We start from the raw sequence: 25042 nt of genomic DNA, 5'->3' as shown, positions 1-25042 counted from the left end.
ACACTGGTATGAGAGTCTTGGAGATTTCAAGGCAGCTAGTGTAGTGTTAGATGGTTCTGACTGGCAAATGAAGTAAAATCTGGCATGCAGACTAATCCCAGAATCCCATTCACTCTTCAGCTGAGACAGAATTAATTGGTTTACTCCAAAACAGACTCAAATCCTGCTAGCATAAATGCAAGTATGGATGATCTTGGAATGAGGATTTCAACAGCCTGACAAACTATGCTGGGCACATAGATGGATCTGCAGGGACACAGTAGGACTTCATTTTGTTATTTTAATTAGTCTTTCTTTTCCATACCTATTTGGGGCTTTAGATATATTCTTGCTGTAACAGTTTCCAAAAGAGAAGAAAAAATGTTAAACGGGCATAGAGAGATCTTTTTTTCCTTTTTTTTTTTTTCATTATTCAAATCTCAAAGCTAACTTTGCTGCCTAAACTTTAATTCCACTAAGGGCTCTGTTTTGAAGAGCAGTAACTTCTCTGATTAGACAAAGGAATGTGTTCTTTAAGACTGTGATGTTAGCATGTGGGAAATGAGTTCATATTCTGTGCTTAGATCAAATGTATTCACGGTATATAAGTCAGTTCAAAACCCGAGATTTTTCCAAATGGTGGAATGAGGAAAAAAACCCTGTCAGATAGGTCTTTTATTTCAGTGTAGAAACAGATGAAGGGAAGATACATGAAGACATGTAGCAGCTATGAAGACTATACTTAATTTGTAACTAGAATACACTTTAGTGTGTGGGATTGGATATTACTTTTTAATATTTATATTGGAGTAACATATATAGCTGCCAACTTGCATGGGGTCCTGCTGTGCTAGTCACTATCAAAATATAGTCTTAAAGGCTAATTTCAAGTCTAACATCTGTAATTCCATTCTTTCCTTCAGATGCTCCAAACTCTGTTGGTGGGAATAAAGACATCACTATTAACTTGTTCATTCATTCAGTTTGGCCTGTGATTTATCCATAGTTTGCATGCATAAGAGATTTTCCATATGAATTTTTGTACATCATTGCTCTGCCCATGGAGCAGACTAGGGACTGGACTGCAACTGCTCCAGAAATGAAATACTCTATGTCAGCCACATATTTCTTCCTTTTCACCAGCTGAGTTATTCTGGTCAATGGGACAGTTGGAGAAAGGCTGAAAATTCCCTATCTACTTGCCTGGATAAGGATAGGCAGCTTCACAGGTAATCATTTGCACAGATAATGATTTGCACATTTAACCTTGCCTTGAGAAACTGAAGCTGAATTTCTAAGTGCTTATTGGCTAAGTACATCAAAGGGAAGTATTTTCCCAACAAGGCAAATGTAACATTTACAGACAAAAAAACTTTAAAACATTCAGGAACTTTGAGTAGGCTTTTCCTATTAAAAAAAATGAGAATAAAGAGAGTTCACTTTTGGCCAGAATTTACAGCAATGAACTGAAAGATTCAAGTCAGCAAACAGACATAACATACAGTAGAAGTGAATTTTTCAAAAATAATAGTTTCTGGCAGTTTATAGTTATGTTTCTAAATGACAGAAGAACAATCTGAGAAATATTTGAAAAACATTCTAAGAATATTTAACCTACCCATATATTTACTCTACCACTCATTTTTCACTTGCCATTGCTTCTCCCACACTCCCCCTTTCTCTGCTTCTCTTCAACAGTCAGTACGCATGTTTAACTGAACAAAAGTGCTAGATGGTAAGGCCATGACTCCACAATAAGATTTAATTATGAGTGCAGATATGAACAAGATTTAGACTATTAAGCCCTGCACTTCAAAAACCCTTTAACATATTTCGTCTTTAAATCTTTTATCACCTGCAAAAATTAATTAAGTGCAGATGTAACAGGTTAGGTTTTGATGCCAGGGTTCATTTCCTGTCTATGCTTTGTCAGACACCCTATTACACCTAGTCATGAACTGTAGGAAAACAAAAATGGTGCTCATAAATCAGCATTCAACTTTCCTTGGGCTGTGCATTGGGCTGATCCTTTAAGTGCAAGGCAGAGCTCCAATTCATTATTCATGAAAATAATATGGCCAACATGCCAAATGTCATCTGCATTTAAATAATCCATTTGTTAAATGTCTTAAGTATTGTGTAAGAATGCCTTCTATTAAAATACAAGACTAATCCAATGAAGTGGATTTTAATCACATGTCTTTCCTTCAGGGAACCACCAAAACCTGGCACACATAACTAGAAAACTTCTTGGAGAGAATGACCTGTCGATCTGTTTAACAATATCAAAGTTACACAACAAGTCGAATTATTGTGAACTGGGGAAATTTTGTTACCAATGCAATAACATTCTTTAAAGAATATCTGACGACTTAAAGTTTCTATTCTGTAGGGAAACGTAAATTTGGGTTCTGTAGGGTTATTTTAACAGTGGAAGTATCAATTCATTTAAGGACCATAAAAGTTGCCCTGATCTGTGCCTTCTTCTCATTAAATTGCAGTTAACACCATTAAAGTGAAACATAGATGTTTATAGCTTCAGTACTGCCATCCTGGCTTTAATGAGTTCCCAAAATCAGAGGAAATGCACACCTTTATTGCTTGTAGGTATTAAAAGCAAAAAAGTCTGACATATAAATACAAATTCATTGTCTTTTACCTAGATGCACTTCAAGTGTGATGCTTGCCAGGAATACATACCAGATCTACAATCAATATCTTGCCTATATTTAGCTTGTCTCTCAAGTATTTGGCAGTAATTGCAATCGAATTAAAAAAGCAGAACCCCCTGTGGAATAGAGAAGAACAGAAATAAGAAAGCAAATCAGTCAGGAAAACAGCTATAAATAATGTTCAGAGCATTTTAAAAAATGCTATATGATCTCTGAGGCCATAAATCTGCTTCTGGGAGTACCTAGAAAGCCTTTTCAGTCATCTGCTAACAATTACAGTTCTTCAGAGACATGCACAATGCAGGTGATTGCCAGTAACCTTAGTGCTCCAAGATGGGCAATATTCCCTGGTACTTACATGGCTGTTGATTCTTCAGCATGATGGCCTGGGGGCCTTACAACAGCAAAGCCATTCTGTAAGAGCAAGATAGGTTTTCAATTATCAGCTTAAAAAAATACTTTACTCAGAGCAAAACAGAGCAGCAGGCAGATGGGATTGAAATCTATTAGAGGCTCTTCAGAAATTTTTCTATCCAATACCCTTTCATAGTACTGCCAGAAATAATACAGTTGAGAACAGTGGCATATAAACTTATATAAATACACACATGCACATACATACATACACACGCAACATGATCTAAAGAGGAGGAAAAAGGCAGGATGAGAAAGCCCTGTTATCAATTCTGCTGTTTAGAATTCACATTTAAAAAGAAGGTCATCTAAGATCATGTAATCTTAATTTGCTCCAATTTGAGATGCTTCAAAATAAAAGTAGCTTGGGGTATACATTTGACATGGTTAGCCATTGTTGACCTTACCTCTGTACGGACTAAATGATAAATTCAGACCCACACACACATAATTTCTAACAGTAGAAAAAGGATGACAATGAATATCCCATATTTCTGCCAGCCATAAATTATACTTGGGAACCTGCCATGCTTGCAAGTTAATAGATTCCCTGAAGTCAATTTCTAACACACTTTCTGGAACTGTATATAAATTTCATAAAGTACAGCACTATGATCAGTGATGACCAAGGAATTTTTTGCCTCTGGAGTCACTGAAGTTAAAAGAAAAATGGACTTTCCATCCTTCTAGTGGGTATGGTAAAGAGAAAATGTAGAACTGCTGGCAAGGTAGCTCTATTCAGAAAGTCAGACTATATATTCAAGAAGCAGTGCCTCATAAGGTTGTGTATCGTTCCAAATTTCTCTTACCAGAGTTAGATTCAGGAGAAACAACACTGCTTCATTGTATTTCCTCTTTATTTCAGCTACCCAAGATGGTCCTTCTATTCAGCTATATATTGGCCATCAAATTAATGACATGAGATATTGGCCCAACTTGCATTTTCACACAGCTTCACACAAACACTTGGTGTGTATGTATGGCTGCATGACCAACCAAGCATTGTATTTTCAAAGAAGAGGAGATAGGAAGAAAAAGGCTGGAATACTTCTGTATTTTAATAATCTGTATTAAAGTATTCCAGTTTGATATACTAAAACTTGATAAATGTAAATGTTTCAGCCTTCTCTAACCTGAAAGAAACATAAAAACTTTTACTAAAGAAACATTAAACTTTCACTCACATTGGTGTAAATACAGAAGAACATGGCAGCTAATATTTACATTGGTTCCTGTGAAATCTGTTTATTTACAATCATATGAATGTGTGTTTTGTGTGCACCAGTGAAATTGTCTACCTGTGTTGCTTCACTGGCATTAATTTATAAACAAAACTACTAGGTTGAAGTATTTAATTTGCTGCCAGATGTAATCCAAGCAGACAGCTGCAAAGTTTTGTGGAGCATGGCCAAAGTTCTATCAGAGTAAACTTAAATTACAATACCAAGGGAGTGCATCTGTAACAGTGGTTCTTCTGGCCACCATTTAAAAAATCTGAGGGATTTGACATCATGACTTATTTTGCATTAACTGTCCACATTAAAAAATCAAACCCAAACAAACAAAATACAACAACCCAACAATTAAAGGCACAAAAATTATACATGTTCATATTCAGGTAGGTATTCCTGGAGATGGGATATAAATTGCCTATAGATCAAGCACACCAGAAAAAAAAAAAAAAAAAAAGGCATTGTGGACTTCACTAATTTGCAGAACTAAACCAGCTTTAGACTCTCAGCTAAAACTGTATTCTCTATCCCTCTGAGGGTATTTTAACATTTCCTTCTCACACAAAATATGACTTAGAAAAGAATTTGGCAAAGAACTCTTTTGTAGCATTTATGAAAAAACAAAGTATATTTATGCTGATGAATGTTGTGATAATGAGGTGAAAAAAGACTCAGGAAAGAGGGTATTAGTAGAGAAAGAGCATGATGCTACCTGTATTTTGTTCTCTCTATACTTTTAAGAATTTGGAAAAAGTCCATGAAAGGCTTACAGCTGCCCCTGCTCAGCTAACAGCTCATTATCATCTACCTTTATCAGTATTCCCAAAAGATCAATATAATTAAGATGATTATTTCTAGGAGGATTTCATGGGGCAATATAGAGACAGAAAATATCAGCACTGCTGTTTTTGACAATATGACAGTTACAGTATAGGCTTCTCTTCTGTTCCCTTACTTTGACGAGACTCTTTGGAAACCCTGTTTTATTACATCTAGGTAATTTCTGAAATCAGAGCTTAATTATTACAGTTCTCCACCAGCACACAGGATATTCACAACAGGGTCATGACCACTTTTCATGAGTTTTTACATCACAAAAAGTTCAGTATTCACATGGGAAATTTTCTTTTTTAAAAAAAAAGTGCATATGTTACACTGATGGTAAAATATACGGTTGAACTATACCAAACACTGAAAACTAGTTACCATACAGAATTATCAGCAACTTTTGTGCAATTGATAAAACACTTGATTTCTCCTACTTTCAAACTTTGCATGAACATAGCATAAATTAGCACAATGGAACATGATTTTTTTTTTATTTAGGCAATTTTTAAATACCAGACAGTGAGCTCAGTAGACAGTAGCAGAGTAGACAGAAAGGCAAAAATCTGCTTTAAAGATAGAAAGACTAACATACAGCAATATGTTGAAAATGAAGCCAACACACATAAATTCAAAGTGTTTTTGTACAGAGCCTTATTTATACTAGGATATAGACACCTTTATAAGTAGACAGAACATTAAACTGACTGACAGACATGAACATTAGAAAAACGATTCATGTCTGTGCCATTATGTGATTACCTTTATTTAAATTTGAGGATAAAGAGTAAAGCCTGAATAGAGATATTCTAAAATCTGTGCATATTTGAACAACAAAGGAAGAGAAGTCTGCCCAGGCTCAGTTTACACAGAAGATCGACTGCAGATAAACCCGCTGAGTTGGACCTTTAATGAAAACTAAGAAAAATGTTAGTCTTTTTCCACAGTAAGCGAAGTATTCTCTTCTTTCATGACTCTAAATAGGTAGTTGGATGCTTGATTTCCAAAGAACAGAGGTGTACATCTGTCTTGGGGTGACTTTGTGATGTGTATCCCATATCACTGCCCTATGCCCAGAAATTAATTCTTGTCCCTTTCCATGCCTCTAAACTGAGCCTGAGAGGGGGAAGGAAAAACTGAGCAAAACTTTTTCAAAGCAGTTTGCAGCTTGTTCAAGGTCACACAGAGATAGCAGTTTTTTCCCCAGCTGCGGCAGGGGAGCGAGGAAGTACCCGGCTGGCTGCGCCCAGAACAGGTTTTGGCCAGTTTCAGCTTCTTGTTCTCCAGAGAGAGACTGAGAGTTGAACTTTTTTTCTTCCCTGGAATTTCAGATTTTCTCCCTTTTCTACTGGACTGCTTCAATATCAGAACACATCGGGAGGACTCTAACACTTTCCCAGGTTTTTTCCTTCACAGCGAAATTTTATTCTTTAGCACTATTTTCCTTTTCCTGTGTGTTTGTTAAATAAATAGTTTTTATCTCCTTCACTTTCCTTCGAGGAAAATTTATTTTTCCCGAACCTGGTGGGGGAGGGGTGGTGACCTGCCTTCTCTCAGAGGATATATTTCTAAATTTGGCCAAACCAGCACAATATCCTACTGTGACCTTCTTGTCTTTGGTGGTCGAGTTAATCCTGTTCTGTAGTGTGTGGGGCTACATTGTTGGTCTACATCATGCTTCGGCATCTACTGTGCCTCTCCATGAACCTTTCCAAGACAAGTACTCAAGACAATACCATAACATGCATGGATAGTCCAGGGCTTGGAATTGACCATCTATTGCAGAGTTCCACTGGTGTTTCAATTACATTACCTCTATATAGGAGGTAAAACTAGATGTAGACAATTTTTCTCTAGAGCAATATGTGGTCATTGTGGCAAGGTGTGAATGACTTTTCTGTTCACATGACAGTGAGGAGCTTGCTCTGCCTTGATTACAAGAGAACCAAGAGTGACGTGGCCCGTCAGGTACTCCAGGTATGGTGAGAAGCCTCACTGAGAAGCAGTGCATACTAGTTTCAGCCTGGTACTACCCTAGTAAAATCATCTGGCTTTTTGTTGACTTCAAGAAAAGCCATTGCCATGCAAAAAATAGCAATAAACCACAGCAGGCACTCCAAGAGCACTTATTGAAGCAGCAGAAGACTCAAGAAGGTTCAATTCCTTCTTGAACATGGGCATGAGTTTGTAAATTTGTTTACCACACCACTCTGTATTTAGATTCTGTGGTCCATAAAATAGATATTGAGACACATCTTTTCAGTCTAAGTTTCTAACAACAGGTCTGGAGCTCTTCCTCAGCTTTTATTCAAATGTAAAAACTCTTTAATTACTATTAGAAATTGAAGGTCTTCTTGTATTTAAAGCTGTAAACCCCTGAATGAATGAGCAATGCCATCTATGCCAACTATTCAAGAGGAAATGGGCACTGAAAGAGCAGAGGCTTCATATGAAGGAACCCTTTTACTGTGTGGGTGACTGAGCAATAGAACAGGCTGCCCAGAGAGGTTGTAGAGTCTCCATTCCTGGAGATATACAAAAGCCATATAGTCCTAGGCAACTAGCTCTAGGCAGCTCTATTTGAGCAAGGGAAGAGGATACAAGGACATTCTGAGACCACTTCCAACCTCACCTGTTCTGTGTATTTCAGATGGAGACCAGGTAACTAACTGGGGGTGTGAATTCCACACTTGAAGCTCAACTTGCTCCTAAGGTTAGGTGTGGGAAGTTTTTAATTTCTACCTGTCTAAGTTCCTTAACCTATCTCGCAATTAACTCTTAAGATTACCGGTGCTTAAACAAGGCAGTCTTGGACATGCACTTGTTTTTAATAGAAAGGTTCTATTTTTGCTTCAGTGTGCGCGTGTTTCAGAATGAGAATTATACAGAAATGTGTAATATATCATTATAAAGAAATGTATCCGTTTCTTGTGTCAGAATCTATATTCCTTGAGATACAGATATATAGATATAGATATATATAAATAGATATAGATATAGATATAGATATAGATATAGATATAGATACATACACTTGTATCCTTATACAGTCATATAAAACCCCAATTTCTTTATATTTAAAAGGCAGTCCATACAGTGTATCTGACAGGTCTAATCCCTAAAGTGGCCTTAGTGCCATCTTTAACTCTGCTATCTCTGGTGTAGTCAACTCCTACAATAACAAACATCAGGGCTGCTTTAAGTCTTGGCTGCCTACAAGAATCCCTTTGCAACTGGCAGCAGGAAGAAGATAACCATATTCTTACCAGTGCCTTATGGTGTAACACAGTCCTAAGCTATGCCATCCATCAGCGAGGGTAAGCATGAGAATGAGTGGTGTAAGGCTGAGGCAATCCTTGGGCAACTGTTTGGGACAATTTTACAAGCTACTCATACAGCCAGAGCAGGAGCCAGCATTTGGCCCTGGGAGTCTGTGAGTGCAGGGAACAAGAACCTGTGATTTAACAGAGCAGTATTAGCAGCATGTAGATTAAGAAAACAGTAATGGACATGAGGGAATACCATTTTGTCTTGCAGAGGAAGCTAGTACACAGAAATGGACATTAAACACTTAACTCTCATGGAAACAAAGAGTTCCCTGTCTGCTTTCCTGAAGGTCTAAGTGGATAGCACCAGAAAACACATGAAAAGTTGGTGCTTGCAGACTAATTTATATACAACCATGATGGCCTGTTTAGCCACAACTAGTGTTAACTACATTGGGGAAGAAAGCAGACAAAAGAGTTTTAAGTACAGAGTGGTCATGGAGATAAGCTATGTACCACGCATATAATTAAAGTTATCTGATTATATGAAATAATAACAGTCATTCAGCTAAAAATATAACCATAATTGCTGGGATAGAGTATCTCTGAGATGGTTTAATATGAACTTTCACAATTTTTTTAACTTTGTAAAAGCAAAGAATACAAAGTACTACCTAAAAAACTGCATTGGTAACTTTGATTGATGGCTTTTATCAATCATTAACAGTAGTAAAATAAGTATTCATTTGTTACTGTTTCTTACACACATGCATTGTTCAAAATGCTGTGGCTCGGTGTGGAAAAAATGCCTCTTTTTGTGGCTGTCACACATCACTTGGAATTTGTTTTCAAGTAAAAGGAGATTTTTATAGGGCAGAGGGTGAAAAGGTAGAAACAAGGGTAGGGCAGAGGCTGCAGGAGAAATACTGTCCAGGAGGTACCTGAGCACAGAGCACATTCCAGGAAAGGAGATTTTTGTAGGCAAACAGAGGAGCTTTGTGGGGTTTTGTGTTGTTCAGGCCACCATGGAAATCTGCTGGCCTGAAGCTTTACCAGAAGGAGGACACTGTGGGACTAGGGAGACATTGTTTTTGCCTATTTTGTCTTTAGAATGGTAATTAATTTTAGGTTTTTGTTGCAAGAAAACATAGCAGTAGAGCTGTGAAATATGGCTGAAAGGTTTTTATTCAGAATACTTTTAAAACCAGAAAACTAAGAACTTGGGGGAAAGAGGAGGTTGATTAAGCTAATTCTGTTTATTCACTAGATTAGTACTACTTACCACACGACGGTTCTTCCACAGCCCTTCGTGACAAAGGCCTTGAGAAGAGTAAAAACCAAGCTCATTTGGAAGGAGAGTTTCAAGTTCAATTTAAGTCATCTATGGATTATACAAGGACACCAGAGTAGCAATGACCAAACTCAGGAGGTTTACTTTGGTATTGATTCAACCTGACGTATCAAAAAGAACCATCCCAGGAACGTATCAGATTCTGGTTCAGGGGAACCTCATTTCAATTGCATTCATTCTGTTAAATGACCCTTAACTACCAACAGGGCAACTTTACACGTGTGTGTTTGTGTGTGTGTGCACACACATATGATAAGGTAGAAAAAGAGCTTGTGCTTGATTCAGCTGAAGTGGATATTCAAGACAGTCTCAGACCATGCTTTTAACTTATGTGCCTTTTTTCTTGAGTGTTCTTTTGAAAAATTGCTTCTTAATCCATTCAAACTTTTTTTTTTTTTAAGCAGGGAATAATCATACAAATCCTACCAGCTCTTGATAGTTTTTGTGTAGCTCTCCTCTGTTTCAAGTTTGTCAAATTAAAAATATATGGCACTACATGTTTCTATCACAGAAAAAAGTGTTACCACCACCAAGATGTACATATTTAAAGGATATGCAAAGTAAACTAGACCATAATCCTTATTATAGGTTCTGTACTTAAAATAATTAATCCTAGCTGATAATAGTACGGAAGGAGTCATCTGAGGCTGAAGAAGAATGTTTCAGCAATCTTCCTTTGTATTTTCCATGGCTACATGGTCTGCTCTGGCAGTGAGTTTTCTATGATGATGGAAAGTCATCTCCCATTGGGAGAATTACTCCCATCTCCCCTTTGGAAACTCCTTCCAAAAAGAGGTTCTTACTAGGTATACTCTTTTTTAATTATATTTTTCACCTGTGTGATTTTTATTCCTGCCAGCCAATTTATAGATATTGAGGGACAGGCAGAGAAATGTATAAATTGTTATCAGAAAATAAATTAAGACACATTTAATGTTCACAAAACAACACACAATGAAACAACTATTACAAGAATAAATAACATTTTTGAAGACATTATTCAGGGAAGTAACATTATTGCAAAATTATCACACTAAATTAACTGAACTGAATTCCAGCTTTTTAAATGTAGTATTAACCATTTCATTAACACCTAACATATGGCAACAAAACAGGTGGCAGGATAAATATGAATAACTTGGTTAATAAAATGAAAATAACAGCAGTCTAAGCTTTTTCAGGAAAAATAAAAAAAAAACAATTTGGCAAGCTAAGTCCTGAAGATAAGATTCTTTGCAAGTTCTAATAGTTAGAAATGAAATCTGAAACTCAAAAAACCGCAGATGCAGAAATTTTCCTTATTTTCCTCCGAGACATGTCTAATGTGGGGTTTGTACAATCCCTCTACTTGCCCAGTTGGCCAGCAGGAGGGACATGCCTGCTGTGTAGGACACATGCAGAGGCAAGGGAAGAGTCTCCTGGTGCCTAGCTGCCTGTGAGTGAAGCAGCACAACAGCAGGGAGGGAGGTGAACTGAGCTGATCATCACAGTCAGTGTAAGAGAAGCAGCTGGGCTGGGCAATAAATGAGAAGGGAGGGGAGGACAGCATCTCCCAGTGCCACATCCTTTGGCAATGAAAGAGAGGAATGAGAGCCTTAGGAGACGCTTCCAGGAAAGAAATGCTCTCTCTCTGCATGTTTGTGGGCCCTCTTTCTGAAGGCAAGGTCATTGAGTAGACGCTAGAGACAATGATTTCCAAGTTCATGAGCCATACTGCATGCAAGAAATCATATGCTGGGCACTACCTCTATTTCTTCCCCAAGTACTAAGGAATATATCATAAGACTTCTCTTATCTGATAAAATTATTTACTGGATATAGCTAATGACTGTGGTGGAATTCTATTCACCCAGATCCACATACTCCTCTCTTCTAAAAATCTGTAGTCAGGCAGCAGAGTATGAGAAGCTTTCTACATAAATCTGTCGGGGAAATGACAAATGACCAAACATAGATACATAAAAACAGGCAGACAAGAGAGGTGTGGCTCTGATTCCACATAACATAAATACCTCATTGTGCATCAGCAGCTTTCCTAATTCTAAACAGCTTAAAAAAAGGTAACCTTCATGTAATAATTAGGCTCACCTCCTATTGTAATATTACCAAGATGACATTCCTCAGACATGTAAATAAATTAAGGAAAAAAGAAAAAGCATAGCCTTTGACTCAGTATAACATCACATGCAATTCTTTATTCTCTATTAAATATTACCTCAAAAGTGTATCAAATGGATATTAATGACTGCTCATTATATTATTAAGCAGGCCCACAGAATGCTTAATTTTTACAGTTGTATATAATTAAATAAAAAAACATCCAGATTAAGACATCCCAGAGAAGGGACAATTTGTCCCGATTTAAAAAAAAAAAAAAAAAAAAAAACCAAACCAAACCAACAAAAAAAAAAAAAAAAAAACACCAAAGAAAACTCACCAAAAAAACCCACCAAAACCCCACACCAAAACTCCGCCCAAAAAAACCCACCACTGTTAATTACTATTGCAGCTATTGTTTTACCTCTCTAGTACTTTCATACTCATCCTTTTCCCAGTGATCAAGGAGATCAAAGAAATCTGATGTCTCACAAGGGGTTTGAACTACAGCAAAGAGAATTCCTCTTAATTCCTGGTCAGTTTTTGAACACTGTCCAAATCAGATGAACAACATGTTGCTGTTCTCAATGAAACTTGTGTGCAATGGGACTGATAGTCTCAGGAAATTCAGAATAAAGGATTTTTTGCCTTGTATATGAGTTTGACTCATGCCCAACTCTGTAATGAATCTCCCAATTGTTTTGCAGACTTTTCATGGTTTATTTTGCAGTCTCTTTTCTTAGCAACATGTACTTATAGCTCCAAACTACTACTATCACTTTGTGCAATAGCAAATGATATCAGTTAAGACCATGGAATAAGCATAGAAATTGAAATGTCCTGTCCTTCCTGAAATTAACTTTATTTGTCAAATCCCAGTCAATATAAGGTACTTGATGTTTGTTTCCACATTCTAGCTAGGCACAGTTGTAAAAAAATTGGGTTTTAAATTGAATTCATGTCTAAAAAATAAAATATTATATTCAACTTATCTTAGGAAAACCATGTTACTCTTTTTTGAATATACATATTCATTCATCAAGATATAAGAAATTTTTGGGCTGCCTATACCTAACTACACCTATAAATTTGATAATCCTCATGTCAGAAAAGCACTTGTTAAATTAATTACCTCAGCTTCTCATTTCTGAGGTTTTTTGTCTCATGATTTTGTCTACACTAGACAGTTCTACTCTGAGATTATCCTAATGTCACCATGGCTGTTTCAAAAAAAGGCATCTGTGATTCTGCAGTGCAGTGGGTAGATCTTCCACTGCCTTCTCTGCTTCAATCTGGAGCACTGCTCTGTGGTTACTCATTTCTGTGTATTGTGGGTCTGCCACCGTGAACTTCAGGACACACAGCTCTTCTCAGAGAACTGTGGGATTTCAGACAAGTCAGTATGCCCTGTCTCATCATTTATCTTTTTTTCTTAAGATGACACCAAACTGACAGTACACCATCTGATAGCAATCCACTGTAGTAAACATCCAGGGAACTACTACGGTGTGCTTCTCCACTGCTCTCATCTAGCTGTTAACATGTTGCAGAGCTGTTAAAGCTTGCATGCAATTCTTGGAATCCTCCAAAAATTCTGAGGCTGTAGCAGATCATTCCAGATCCCCATCAGAGCTTAATCCTCCCACTCAGTGCTCACAGTCAGAACAGGCCCTAAATGGTTCCTTCGCATGCGTGTTTGCTCAATGAATGCATGTGAAAGTGGTCAACTTCATCTTCTTCCCATTAGATTTTCACAAGTACATTACAAAACTGGTATTTTCCCTAACAGAAACAGCTCATCAACTTACTTTGCTACAGATAAAATGGCAGCAAGATGAAAAAGGAACATGTAAAGGCATAAAGACTGGAACATACAGATCTATGGGTGTAAAATCTTATGGAGATTGTAGAGAGCTCCAGAAAACACTGCAAAAATCCCCCTAATGTAATTTACGACATGAGAGTATTGAGAGCAACTTGCTAGGAAACCCTGGGTTTGAATGGATGCAGTGACAAAGCAAACATAGGAAGACTGATGAAACAGCTAATGTCAGGATTGCTGCATTTACAGAAATTCTGCTAACATGCTTTTCTACTGACAGTCAGGCATTAATAACCCTTCCATAACATTAGATTAAAAATACCACATGCAGATTGATAGTTCATACAGATGCGATAGTGTCATGTAAATCGCTGGGCTTCATGTTGGAAGTCTAGGAGCAGGTTAGATAAAAACCTATCAGGAATGGTAGGAATATTCACAGTTCTCTTTCACAGCAAATCCTTTCCATTTCTGTTTTTCTGATGATTTGTTCTAAACTAGCTACTGGGTGTATCTACTAAACAACTGCCTTTCCTATGTCTCAACTGCAAGTGGCATGAGACTGGTTCAATTCTCTGCATTGTAGAAAAAGATTCTATTTAGGATCAACAATAATGTTACAGTAAACTACAAAATAGTTCTAAATATAAAGTATGTAGTACTGAATATAAAACATCTGTTTACAGACTGCTGCAACACCAGTAGCAAGAGAAATCTCACAATAGCTGCTGATTCTTTTTAGCTGTCTATCACACACATAAATAAGCAAGAGCATTCACACTCTGAGAGTCACACCACAAATGTACAGAGGTAAGTGGTAAAGATTCTGTAGTGGCCCCTGCTCATGTCAAGTACACACAAGACACACTTCATTATTATTATCAAAACTTGCTTTTAAATTGCCTTAGAGACTGGTGTCTGTCCTACAGTTTCCAAAGATAAAAACTAGGTTAAAAATCCTTCTTCACTTTCATTAGTATTTTGTATGGAACAATGCACAGTGAGTTACATATTCTACTGTGCCCAGAAGATCTTAAAGGGGATGAAGAACTCATCAGAAAGGATACATAACAGTATCCCATACAATGCACCCTGTCCTTGATCTGAGATTTCAAAATTTGTACACTTTGTGTGGTACCTGGTTTATCATTTCAGTGTTTGAACATAAAAGTTTAGTAACTGCATTTGATTATGTCAGAACTATAGTACTGCATTTCACCTGATTATGATGTCATTGGTACAACAGATATGTTCTCTATCTATCTACATATGTACATAAATGTATGCCCCATTCCCAAACAAGTAGCTAACATATTTTGATTGAAATAAGAGCGAGAGACAGGAAGAAAATTCTCCAAACAGAATTTAGAATTTTAAAAATCATCATTCAGTGCTAATTTTAAAATATTTATTTCCATCTTGATTCTGGAAATAGGAATGAATCCATTAGTATCTGGACTGGAAAGTGAATAAACAGTTTCATTAAGGAGACATGTTAGCTCCAACAATGTTTATTGGGGCAAACCTGCACTCCGGCTGCATATGGTGTACCTTTAAATAGGGCCGTTAAAATACCAAATAAAATGTCAAAGTCTGTCAGGTCTGGAGCTTTTATAAATTGTTTAGACTGGCGGTAATTTGGGTTCTGTACATCATGCCTTGCGGATCCCGCGGCACAGAGATAGGAGCGGGAAGGGGCCCGGCAGGAGCGGGGGCACACGGGCCGGCAGCCGGGCACCGCCTGCCCATCGCCCTCCTCGCCAGCCGCGCCCTCTTAACCCGGCGGCTGCCGCCCCTCTCGCTGGGTGGTATCCCGAGGTTCCGCACGTGACTAAACAGCCACATTAAAAAAAAAATTTAAAACTTTACTTCAAAGGCAGTGCCGCAGCCACTGGGCAGAGATGTGCACTAACTTCACCTCGGGCTGCAGCACCTCCGCGCTGGCACTGCCCACGGCCGCTACAGCTCATGCAATGCCACGCCTTCGCGGCCGCGCTGCCGGCTCTCGTCCCGCCGCCCTCCGCGGAGCCGAGCGCTGGAACAACGCCGCCCTTCAGCCCCCGTGCTCCCGGCCCGCGCGGCGCTCCCACCCACGGCGCGGCCCGGACCTCACCTTCAGCTCCCGGGAGGCCACGCGGGCCGCCAGCTCGATGACACAGCCCACCGCCATGCGTGCCGCCCCGGCCGAGTGCAGCTCGTTCCAAACGGTGTCACTGTCCACCTGAGCAAACAGCCGGCCCCGGGAGGAAGGCAGGGGAGAGGGGAGAGGGAGAGGGAGAGGGAGAGCATGAGAGAAAACAAACCCGTGAGGGAGGGCTGGCAGCGTGACAGCCCGTGTACAATAACATCAGTCTTCCGTGCTGGCCAGCTGAAAGGCCTTCTGGACATGGCTTTGCTTATGCTTTTTCTCTACACGGGCTTCTCCAATGGAAACACATTCCTGTCATGCCTCGCTGCCATTCCCTGTTTAGATTTCTCATTACAAACACTGTTACATCGGCCGGGCCGGGCCTGCTCGCCAGACGCTCCTCAGGGCAGCTGGCGAGGTGACGGGGACCTGCCAGGGCCGGGACCATCGAGAATGTCCATCGGGAATGTCCATCGGGAACGTCCATCGGGAACAGCCACCGCTGCCCCAGCAGCGTCATGGGCAGCCCGTGCCACCAAAGCTCATCAGTGGCACATCAGTGGCCCCTTTCGTAGGAACAAAAGAGTAGTAACCACTCGTTTATTCTTCCCAGGCAGTTGTTTATAAATAACAAATTGGAACAATTAATTGTTACGAGTAATTTCGGCAGTCACTCTTGCCATAGACAGAAAATGGAATTACATAAAGCAAGACCCTTGCTGTATCTCCAGTTTTGATGAGCTAATAAGTTTGGCTGGAAGGCTTTACTTTGTAACAGATGAATGAGTGTTTTTAAAGCAGATAAAGTTATCTTTTGCACCTTCTAAATGAGCAAGTGTGACATATAAAACATTATATATGTAAAGGTGGCTAAGCAGCACTGCTTTACAGCGTCAGTCAGTATGCTAAAATTTTACTTTTGAAATCTATTTTTAATACCTCCTTATTTGCAGAAACATACCAAAACATAGAGGTGAAATGCTGTATATCCCTATATATATATTTCCTATTATGTGAAGCAGACATGATGGTGTTAAATAGTCTGAAAAAGTTATCCAGAGAGACAGCCAGACTTCCTTGATGCTCCATGGGAAGTGCATTTAATTGTATCATACCGTACAAATTTATCATGAAAAGAAAAACGTTTAGAAATAGACAAAATACTGTGGCAGATGCTATTTGGATGACTTCCAAGCACACTGAGACATGTTTTCAGTTTGAACCAGAAGCTTCTGTTCCTAATTCCTTGGAAAAAAAAAAAAAAAAAGGAAAGAAATCAAGTAATTGAAAATGGATGCAACTGCTATTCGACTCTGGAAGTTCTGAGGAATTTCTCTGATTACTCATTTGAAACAGAAAAAAGGCTTGATCTAAGCTTGATCTTCTCTACACCTGTCAAATGTCCTCGCCATTACTGTTACAATAATATTATATTTCAAGCTACTAAAATGATCTTATTTTTCAGTGTCCTGGACCTGATTTTTCTATCATTTTGATCAGTTTTGCGTGCATGCAGCAGAATTAATGAAAATTGTTTGTATTTGCAGTAGATCTGAATAAGAAAACTGATTTTGCTTGCAAAGTTTAGAATAACAGTAATGACAGCACACTGTGTTTTCATCTGAGAAACTCAAAATGTTGTACAAACACAATTATCAGCCTGATATGGGATGATTTATTATATTTGTTTTGTAGATTGATAGCTTGTGATTTAAAGAAATTAAGTAGGTTTCCAAAAGATGCACACTAATCAATAGTTACCAAGAAACAAGAAAGAAACCAAGTAGTAAAAATATAGTGACATATATAACATTAGGCAGACCTTCAAGTTATCTCTCTATTGCTTTAAAGGAACTGTGAAAAAAATTTCATTTCTACAGGTAATCAGGAGATAAATAAGTAGAGGTCATTGGTTAAGTCAATTTAATCAAACCATAATAAAGTTTGAAAAATATTGTGCAGTATTTTAAATAAAGAAGTATCAGCAAGAGGGCTGGGAGGGAGTACTTTCTTACCATTTTTATGGCTAGCAAATTAAGGTTAACGTGAAGGAGTGGCTGATGAAAATGATTCAATGGCAGCTGCTTCATACACCAGGGCATGAGCAGGAGCAACCTGCATCCTCAAAGGGACTATGATTCATTTCCAGGAAGGCTGATTAAGTTAAAATTGTAACCACAGCTTGAGAGTACCCACCCTTAAGACAGTTGTCTGCTCTGACACATGAGACTGCAGTCTCTCCATCTGCTGAACGCTGAGCATTGGCCAGGGTACAGCATTTATCATTTTCTGCTTTCAGCTTAGTGTGAGGAGACTGAACTGGGATAATAAGACCAAGTATCTTCCACTGAAAAATTTCCCTTAGACCACTTGAATGACTGCAACCTTAATTTACCTGGACTGGTAGAAGAAATGGGCAATCAGGAAACAGAACAGTGTTTCCTGAGAAATTTTCAAAAATTACCACCTGAATGAACGCAGGAAATTCAGGATATTTTAGCTAATCTCTTGGGCATGGCACATGTAATGAGTGGTAAATTCTTAAAACTAGGGGTAGCTAACTGAATCTGCATACTTTAATGCATAGTTACTATAATACAAGAAATGTAACATAAATATATGAATAATTACCCTGAAAAGGCACAGTATTACAAACTTAGGTATCAAATACTATTTCATGTTTTTGCAAAATTAAGACTGAATTTATGAGGAGCATCTCATGAAGAACAACCTAGAAGAACCTGCATCACACAGCCAACCCTTTAGCTGTAACAACTAGAAAATGCCATCTCACTCCATTTTATATCTCTATTAATTCTATGTATTTCCTTCAATGTTTCAGGTGTTTAAACAGAGATTTTCTTTTAGTGTTACTTAATGTTTACTTTGTAAATTGCTGTTGAAATACAGTAGTATAAATGGCAAACCCATTAAAATTACAGCTACTAGTTGGCCCAGTTGTCAGGCTGTATATGAAATGCAGCTCTAAAATCCTACTGATATGCTTTTCTTTATTCCTGTGAGATGAAATGGTTGGATTTTATACAACTGAAGGGAATAGGATTAGACACTATGGTTTCTGGTTCTATTGCATGTATATATCACATATATCTGACAGCCTATCTATATGCTGACTATGCATGAATTTGTGACAAATGTGATGCTTTCTGAATCACAGACTATGACGAAGTCAGATGGAATTTTATAAGAGGTTATTTTTGTTCAAGTGCTTTGGAGCAGCCAAAGAATTCAGTGCAAAACCTATCTGGATTAGGATTGTTTTTCAGAAAATGTTAAACAAAATTTACAGAAAATGCAGCATTTGTAGCTGAATTCTAACACAGAATCTTAGCCTTTTTTCTGTTTAATTTTGTATATTACTTCTGTTTAGGAGTCCTTCAAAAATTGTCAAGATAGAAGAATGTTCTGAATTTAAACAAATGAAAAAAAAATTTTTAAAGCATCAAAATGTCAGTGTTGAACTATGAGAATACTACATATTTTATTATCAAAAATCCTATCACTGCTACAGCTCTTCAAAGAAGAAATGTGCATGATAGCGCCAAGAGCCAGAGAGCATGAGCCCTATCCGAACACTGACTTTCTAACACACATATGGATTTACTTCACTCCCAGTTTCCTGAATGAGCAATGTAGGTTGCAGACTTTTTCAAGCACATCTAGTATAGCTCAATCATTGGCATGTGTAGCAAAGCTAATACTCTGCAAAGCTACAGATGATAGAAATTAAGCTACCTGTCCCTGAAGTGGATGTGGAGGCATTAAAGAGGAAGGGAATGACTTAAGTGAAAAGAAATGTGGGTAACTTCTCCTGACTGAATGCAACTTATATTTCAAGCCCTGTGTCCAGAAATTTTCTGCTTTGCACTACAAAAAAACTTGATATGAATGCTTCCTGTAAGAAGTATCTATGTGATAATGCCACTTCCACAAGGAAGACTTTAAGCATACTCAGAACAAGCTAAGAAAGAAGAAGCCTTACAGCAGAGACACTTCAACAGACAGAAAGCTTTTCCTGTAACCCCTTTTGGGCTGGAAATTTTCATGTTAAGGAAGACTGACTATAATGTTTGAAAGTTACCAACTCCTTATGCTGTGCTCAGGTTGTGGAATGTGTGAAAGCAGTGAGGAAGGGTATGGCACTACACCTGAGGGAGAGATTGCTTACTTAAAGATCTTTCTGAAATCTCTGCAGTTGACAAAACTGGAAATGTTCCTTCTCCTGCTACTTGAATTTATCTCGAACCTACCTCAGAGGGGCAAAAAAAGGAGTGTGAATAATAATGCTAAAGCATTTCTAAAATAATAACTGAGGTTTTTTTACCTGTCCCTTTCCCTGCTACTAAACCTCTTCATTCCTCATCTTTTATTTCAGTCCTCTTGTCTCCAGAAACCTCCTGGGATCTGCCAAGTGGTCATTGCATCACAGTTCTACTGACCAGAGGTGCTGCTCACAGTCTGACAAACCTTTCAGTTTTTTACACCCTGCATGATGTATTCATCTGTGTGAGTTATTTCTCTTTCTTAAATTATTGTAATACGTACCCACTGATAACTATATGACAATATAAAATAGAGCCCAAGCTGCTGCTTTGGGATGAATTCAAAGCATCCTAGAACTTTCTCTGCCCACCCCTCCTCCCACCCACAAACACACAACTTGTGATTTAATGTAAATCCATTTTATGCAGTGGAATTCTGATTTTCCTCCTAGGAGGAAGTAAAATGCACTGAATTGCTCATCCTGCTCTGGATTCTCTGCACAATTACTGCCATCATTAAAATCAAAACCAGCCCTCTTGGAATTATCACACGTCCCCACAAGAGATACTCTACTTTCAGGTCAAAAAAATACAATCTGTCATCTACTTGTTCGTGGAAACTTTGACCTGTGATGCTCCTTTGATGGCAGTCCTTGTATTCTATGTGTCCAATATCCTGGACAACAAGCAGTTCTTTACAGTAGTTTGAAGGGCTTCTTTGCCCTTTCTTTAAAGGCATCTTCTTGGATGGAAGTTAATTAAGTATGCATTTCAGATGGATACATTTCAAGACAAATCTAGAAAAACAACTATGTTTAAAAGATTCTGTCCTTTGATATAAGTGATTATAATACTGAGAAGTAAATAAAATCTGGTCAGCTAACAACAGTGTAGCTATATGCAGTAAACAAACTGATTAAGAATATCTGACAAATAATACTGGAGAGTACTGACATCCTCAGTGATACTGAAATTTAATAAAACTTATGTGTTGCAGAGCAAATTCTTGTGTTTTAGCTTTAAAAGCATTCAGAGTCTCACACTCTTTCACTTATGCCAGAGCAAACATGTTTCTATCACTGGGGTTTTTTAATTTCCTGGCTTGAAAACAGAAATTAAATATTTTTCTGAAGTGTTCCAGCTTCTAAAAATTGTGTGGCATTTCAGTATCACTTCCAGCAAGGAGTCTGTCATTCTTAGACACTGTTGGTGCCAGCTAATGCTACCGCGTAAGTTTGGAGTATTTTGCTTCTGACCATGAGCAGTGCGGCTTCCCAGGTGTCACGCTCATAGCTCTCACCTCCCACTCTTACAGATGTCCTGGTGATCATTCATCACCTCTGTGATTTCCACTAGGAAGCAAAAGGTCCTCAACGTGCTTCTCAGCTGCTGTTTCATCTCACCATGACTAAAGAAGCGAAGGTGTACTCATCATCTCCAAGGAACAACTTCTAATGAATGGCCTGTCAGCCGTGTCACTCGTTAAGGAACAAAGGAGAAAAGGTTTGCATGGCTGACGCCTTTTCCATAAATCCCAGATACAGGAAGTGTGTAAAAGTGTACTGCTTTAGGAAAAATATGTACAGTGAGCTTCCTCTATTTTTACTGCTGTTGCAGCTGTATCAAAGATTTTTTCTGTCAAAGGCATTTCCAGCTGTTTTGATCTAAAATGCCTACCATAAGGAGTACCCAGAATATCAGCTTTTCATATTTTCTTGCCTACCAGTGTGGTTTACAAATAAATTGTGAAGGGCATGTGATCTTTAGGCTCCAGCAGGCTGAATAATTCAAAGGATCATCACAAATCATTGCTTAAACAAAAACCATGGTATTCCCTTAGTCTTGCATTGACTTCTGTGTTTGAATAATTCCAGTAGGAGAATTTACCAGTAATAATATTTATGGAAAAGGACTTCTAAAAATAGTTTTAAAGGCTATTAATTCTGACTCCAAAAACCTCTTTCCAGGCTTTCTTCAAGGACAAGGAATGTGGGCAATACACAAACCAATTGTATGTAGAATACTTAATGTCTTTCAAGTTTTGCCTGCCAATAGTGAAGTAACATGAAAAGCCAATCAAAGCCAATTTTCAGAAAATATTTAGTAAAAAAATTAATTATTAATTAATTTTTGAATGCCTAGCAGAGTTACTGATGTTGGTAGTCATCCCCTGATTTAAATGCAGCACCCTCTCTGTAAAAACAAAATTCATCTTAAAGTTTGTAAAAAACCTAGTAAATATGTGAGGTCTGTATTGAAAAATAAATAGCTTTGTATTCAAAATGAGAAGCATAAAAAAATCAGTCTAAGTCAAGCTGAATCCTGAATAGAATAGTATCTCAAAAAGAAATAGTTTTACTTGGTTTCTCTTAAACTAACTTTTATGACAGACATCCAGAATCTCAAGGTCTCATAAAGCATACATTAGACACTGTAAAGGATCTCAAAACCTTAGTGAAACAGTGATGTGTGGATCATTGGTAGGGGGAATGGAGGGAGGATAGCATGGATTAGATGTGGATTAGTACTTGTTTTTAGAAAAAACTCATAAATAAAACACTTAGGCCCAGATTCAAGTCTCAGATATGTGGCGTATATCACCAGATGCTTGTAAAAAATGTTACTGCACTTTCAGGCCTAGCCCTAAGTACTCTATTAATTTAACTTGACATTTGTTTTAGTAGTTAATGGGTTAGTGTGTGAAAATGCTTGTGCAACTGCCTTCTTATGTTTGATCTTCCAGCTTCCAGGAGTTTGTAGACAAGGAGATACAACAATGTATAGTTGGTTGTAATGCATACAGAAATGCATTTACAGAATGCAGTTACAGAAAGTGCAACTTTGTGCAAAATTCAAGCCTTATTTTTAAAAAGTTTCATCATTTACTGCTGAAGACATTAAAACATAGTATTTCAGCTTTCTGCCTGGATGTAGGTTATGTTAGAGGCCACTGTGGGGCTACATTAGAACCTGGTGTTTATTCAGATAAACAACGCATGAACATTTGCTCTTCAGAGTGCTCTTCTGTCCATCCTGGAGTTAAATTCGGACGATAAGCACATGATACATTTTTAAAGTGCAAATGTGAATTCTTTAATTACAGAATTACCGTCAAATCTGTGTGTGTGTGTGTGTGTGATTAAGTCTGGGCAGAGTGAATAGTAGTAGTAGATTAGATATGGTACTCTTCCACTATTTATGTTTAACATACCTGTGAGTATTTATATATATGTATATATGTATGTGTGTGTATATATATATAAAATGTTTCCTATTCTGGCAAATAAGAAGGTTTCTTTGCATAATGTTTGTCTTTTGCAACACAATAGTTTTTAGGAAATGCAGAAAATTAGTTAAGACCTTTAAAGATTTGACTTTACAGTAGTTCATTAACTTCCTGTTATAATTTTCATTGACCTCCCAATAATTTTCTGTGATCCGTGCACTGTATCTTTGTTTAAAAATTTAATCTGGTTGAGTAGCAAGGGAAAAATGTCCTTTGTTAAAAGGGGAAAAAAATTGTGTGAGGCACCAAATTGTGTATTTCGCAAGTTGTCAGATTGCCATGCCTGAGCTTTCTGTCCTTGCCTGCTGCAAGTAAAAGCATTCTGGGACTATTGTAGAACATTGTATTGTGCCTGCAGCAATACCAAAGAACTGTGTCTCTCAGCTGAACAGTTTCACCTCTCACTGAAACATCAAGCTCTGTGGTAGATGGCACAGGGCCACCTCAGTGCCACGAAATGCCAAGAATGGGACAAAATATCTGCCCTGACATGTGAAGAAATGTTTTCCTTTTTTTGTGGCCCTTTTTTTATGGTGTTGATATGCTAAATGTGGCATTCCCTCCCTGCCCAGAGATGAGACCACTTGCACTTTGCAGAACCAGAGATGAAGTCTGTGTACCTCAGTAAAGGAAGGCTGGCTGTTTTCTGCTGTGGTCATCAAGATTCACCTTATCACACTTGGTTTTTTTTTCTAAAATCAATGTGCCTAAAATTTGAAACTTAGTTGTTTCAAGTCTCTGTCAATAAAGGAAATCAAGCACCTCCAGTCAGTTCCTCTGATCTTAGGTAGTACCACTCCTGTTCTAGGGATGCCTGTGGCTTTCTAATGCCAGTACATAAAGCTGGACAAGGGAGTCTTCAGAGGGCTGTTGTTCTGCACTGAAAGTTAATTAAATGTGCAGATTTTATCTTAATTCACTATTTTTTCTTTAGACAAACCTCTGACTCTGGCTCTGGTTCCATCCCCAGTGGCCTTAAATTGCCTTGGGGTGGTACCAGGGTGGCCTTATTGATCACACATTTTGTAGATGTCTGCAGAAAATATCACAGTCAACACCATGTAGCTGTGAGTCCTAAATAGTCTGCAAGATATGTCAATTAAAGTATAATCTGCTTGTTGTTTTGAATAAATCTTGGTATTTCTTAAGGAATGGTGTAGCTGACAGGCTTAGGGGGTAAGTCCTTCATTCCTAGAAGCCTTCTGCAGTGTGTTCCAAAATGTAACTGGCAAATTTCAATAGGTTAATGAGTCAGGTAAGTAATTTAAAGTATTAGGTGAATATATTAGCACCATGGTATATTAATGATTTCACAGTGGAAGACTTAATATTGGGTAAATGAGCTTCTAGGAATTACAGATTGCTTTCCCAAACCTGGGAAACAGACATACTTTTTGTTGAGAAGAGTATATCTATTTTGGAACAGCCTGGAATATAGAGGGAAGACACAAGTTAACTCTAATGTCTGTGTGGAGGTGGTGGTTCATTTGAGTGCCCAGACTGTAGGCAGTCTTATTTCTCTACAGACACATTTGTGTGCAGATATAAGGAAAGACACCTAAGCAGCCTGGAACCTAAACTTGCTACAAGAAGGCAATGCTACTGCCAGTATTTTCATGATTTTTACACTGTTATACCATGGTAATGGAACCAGGTTGGTACCATTAGCTCTTATAAGAGGAATGAA

At 38.0% G+C, this 25042-nt stretch overlaps 1 protein-coding gene across 7 annotated transcripts in view; it reads right to left on the bottom strand.

Moving 5' to 3' along the window:
* HDAC9 (histone deacetylase 9) overlaps positions 1–25042 on the bottom strand; it is a 456537-nt gene that overhangs the window by 94277 nt on the left and 337218 nt on the right. For all 7 annotated transcript variants that reach the window (XM_082290871.1, XM_082290873.1, XM_082290872.1 and 4 more), the window contains 3 exons: positions 15772–15879; positions 3010–3065; positions 2680–2767 (listed from right to left, as the gene is read on the bottom strand). In XM_082290871.1, the coding sequence (XP_082146997.1) occupies positions 2680–2767; positions 3010–3065; positions 15772–15879 (252 nt within the window). The remainder of the gene's footprint in view (positions 1–2679; positions 2768–3009; positions 3066–15771; positions 15880–25042) is intronic.

This window comes from Coloeus monedula (assembly GCF_965178545.1).
Source record: "Coloeus monedula genome assembly, chromosome: 1".
Taxonomy (NCBI): domain Eukaryota; kingdom Metazoa; phylum Chordata; class Aves; order Passeriformes; family Corvidae; genus Coloeus; species Coloeus monedula.
This window is presented reverse-complemented; position numbering and strand designations above follow the sequence as displayed.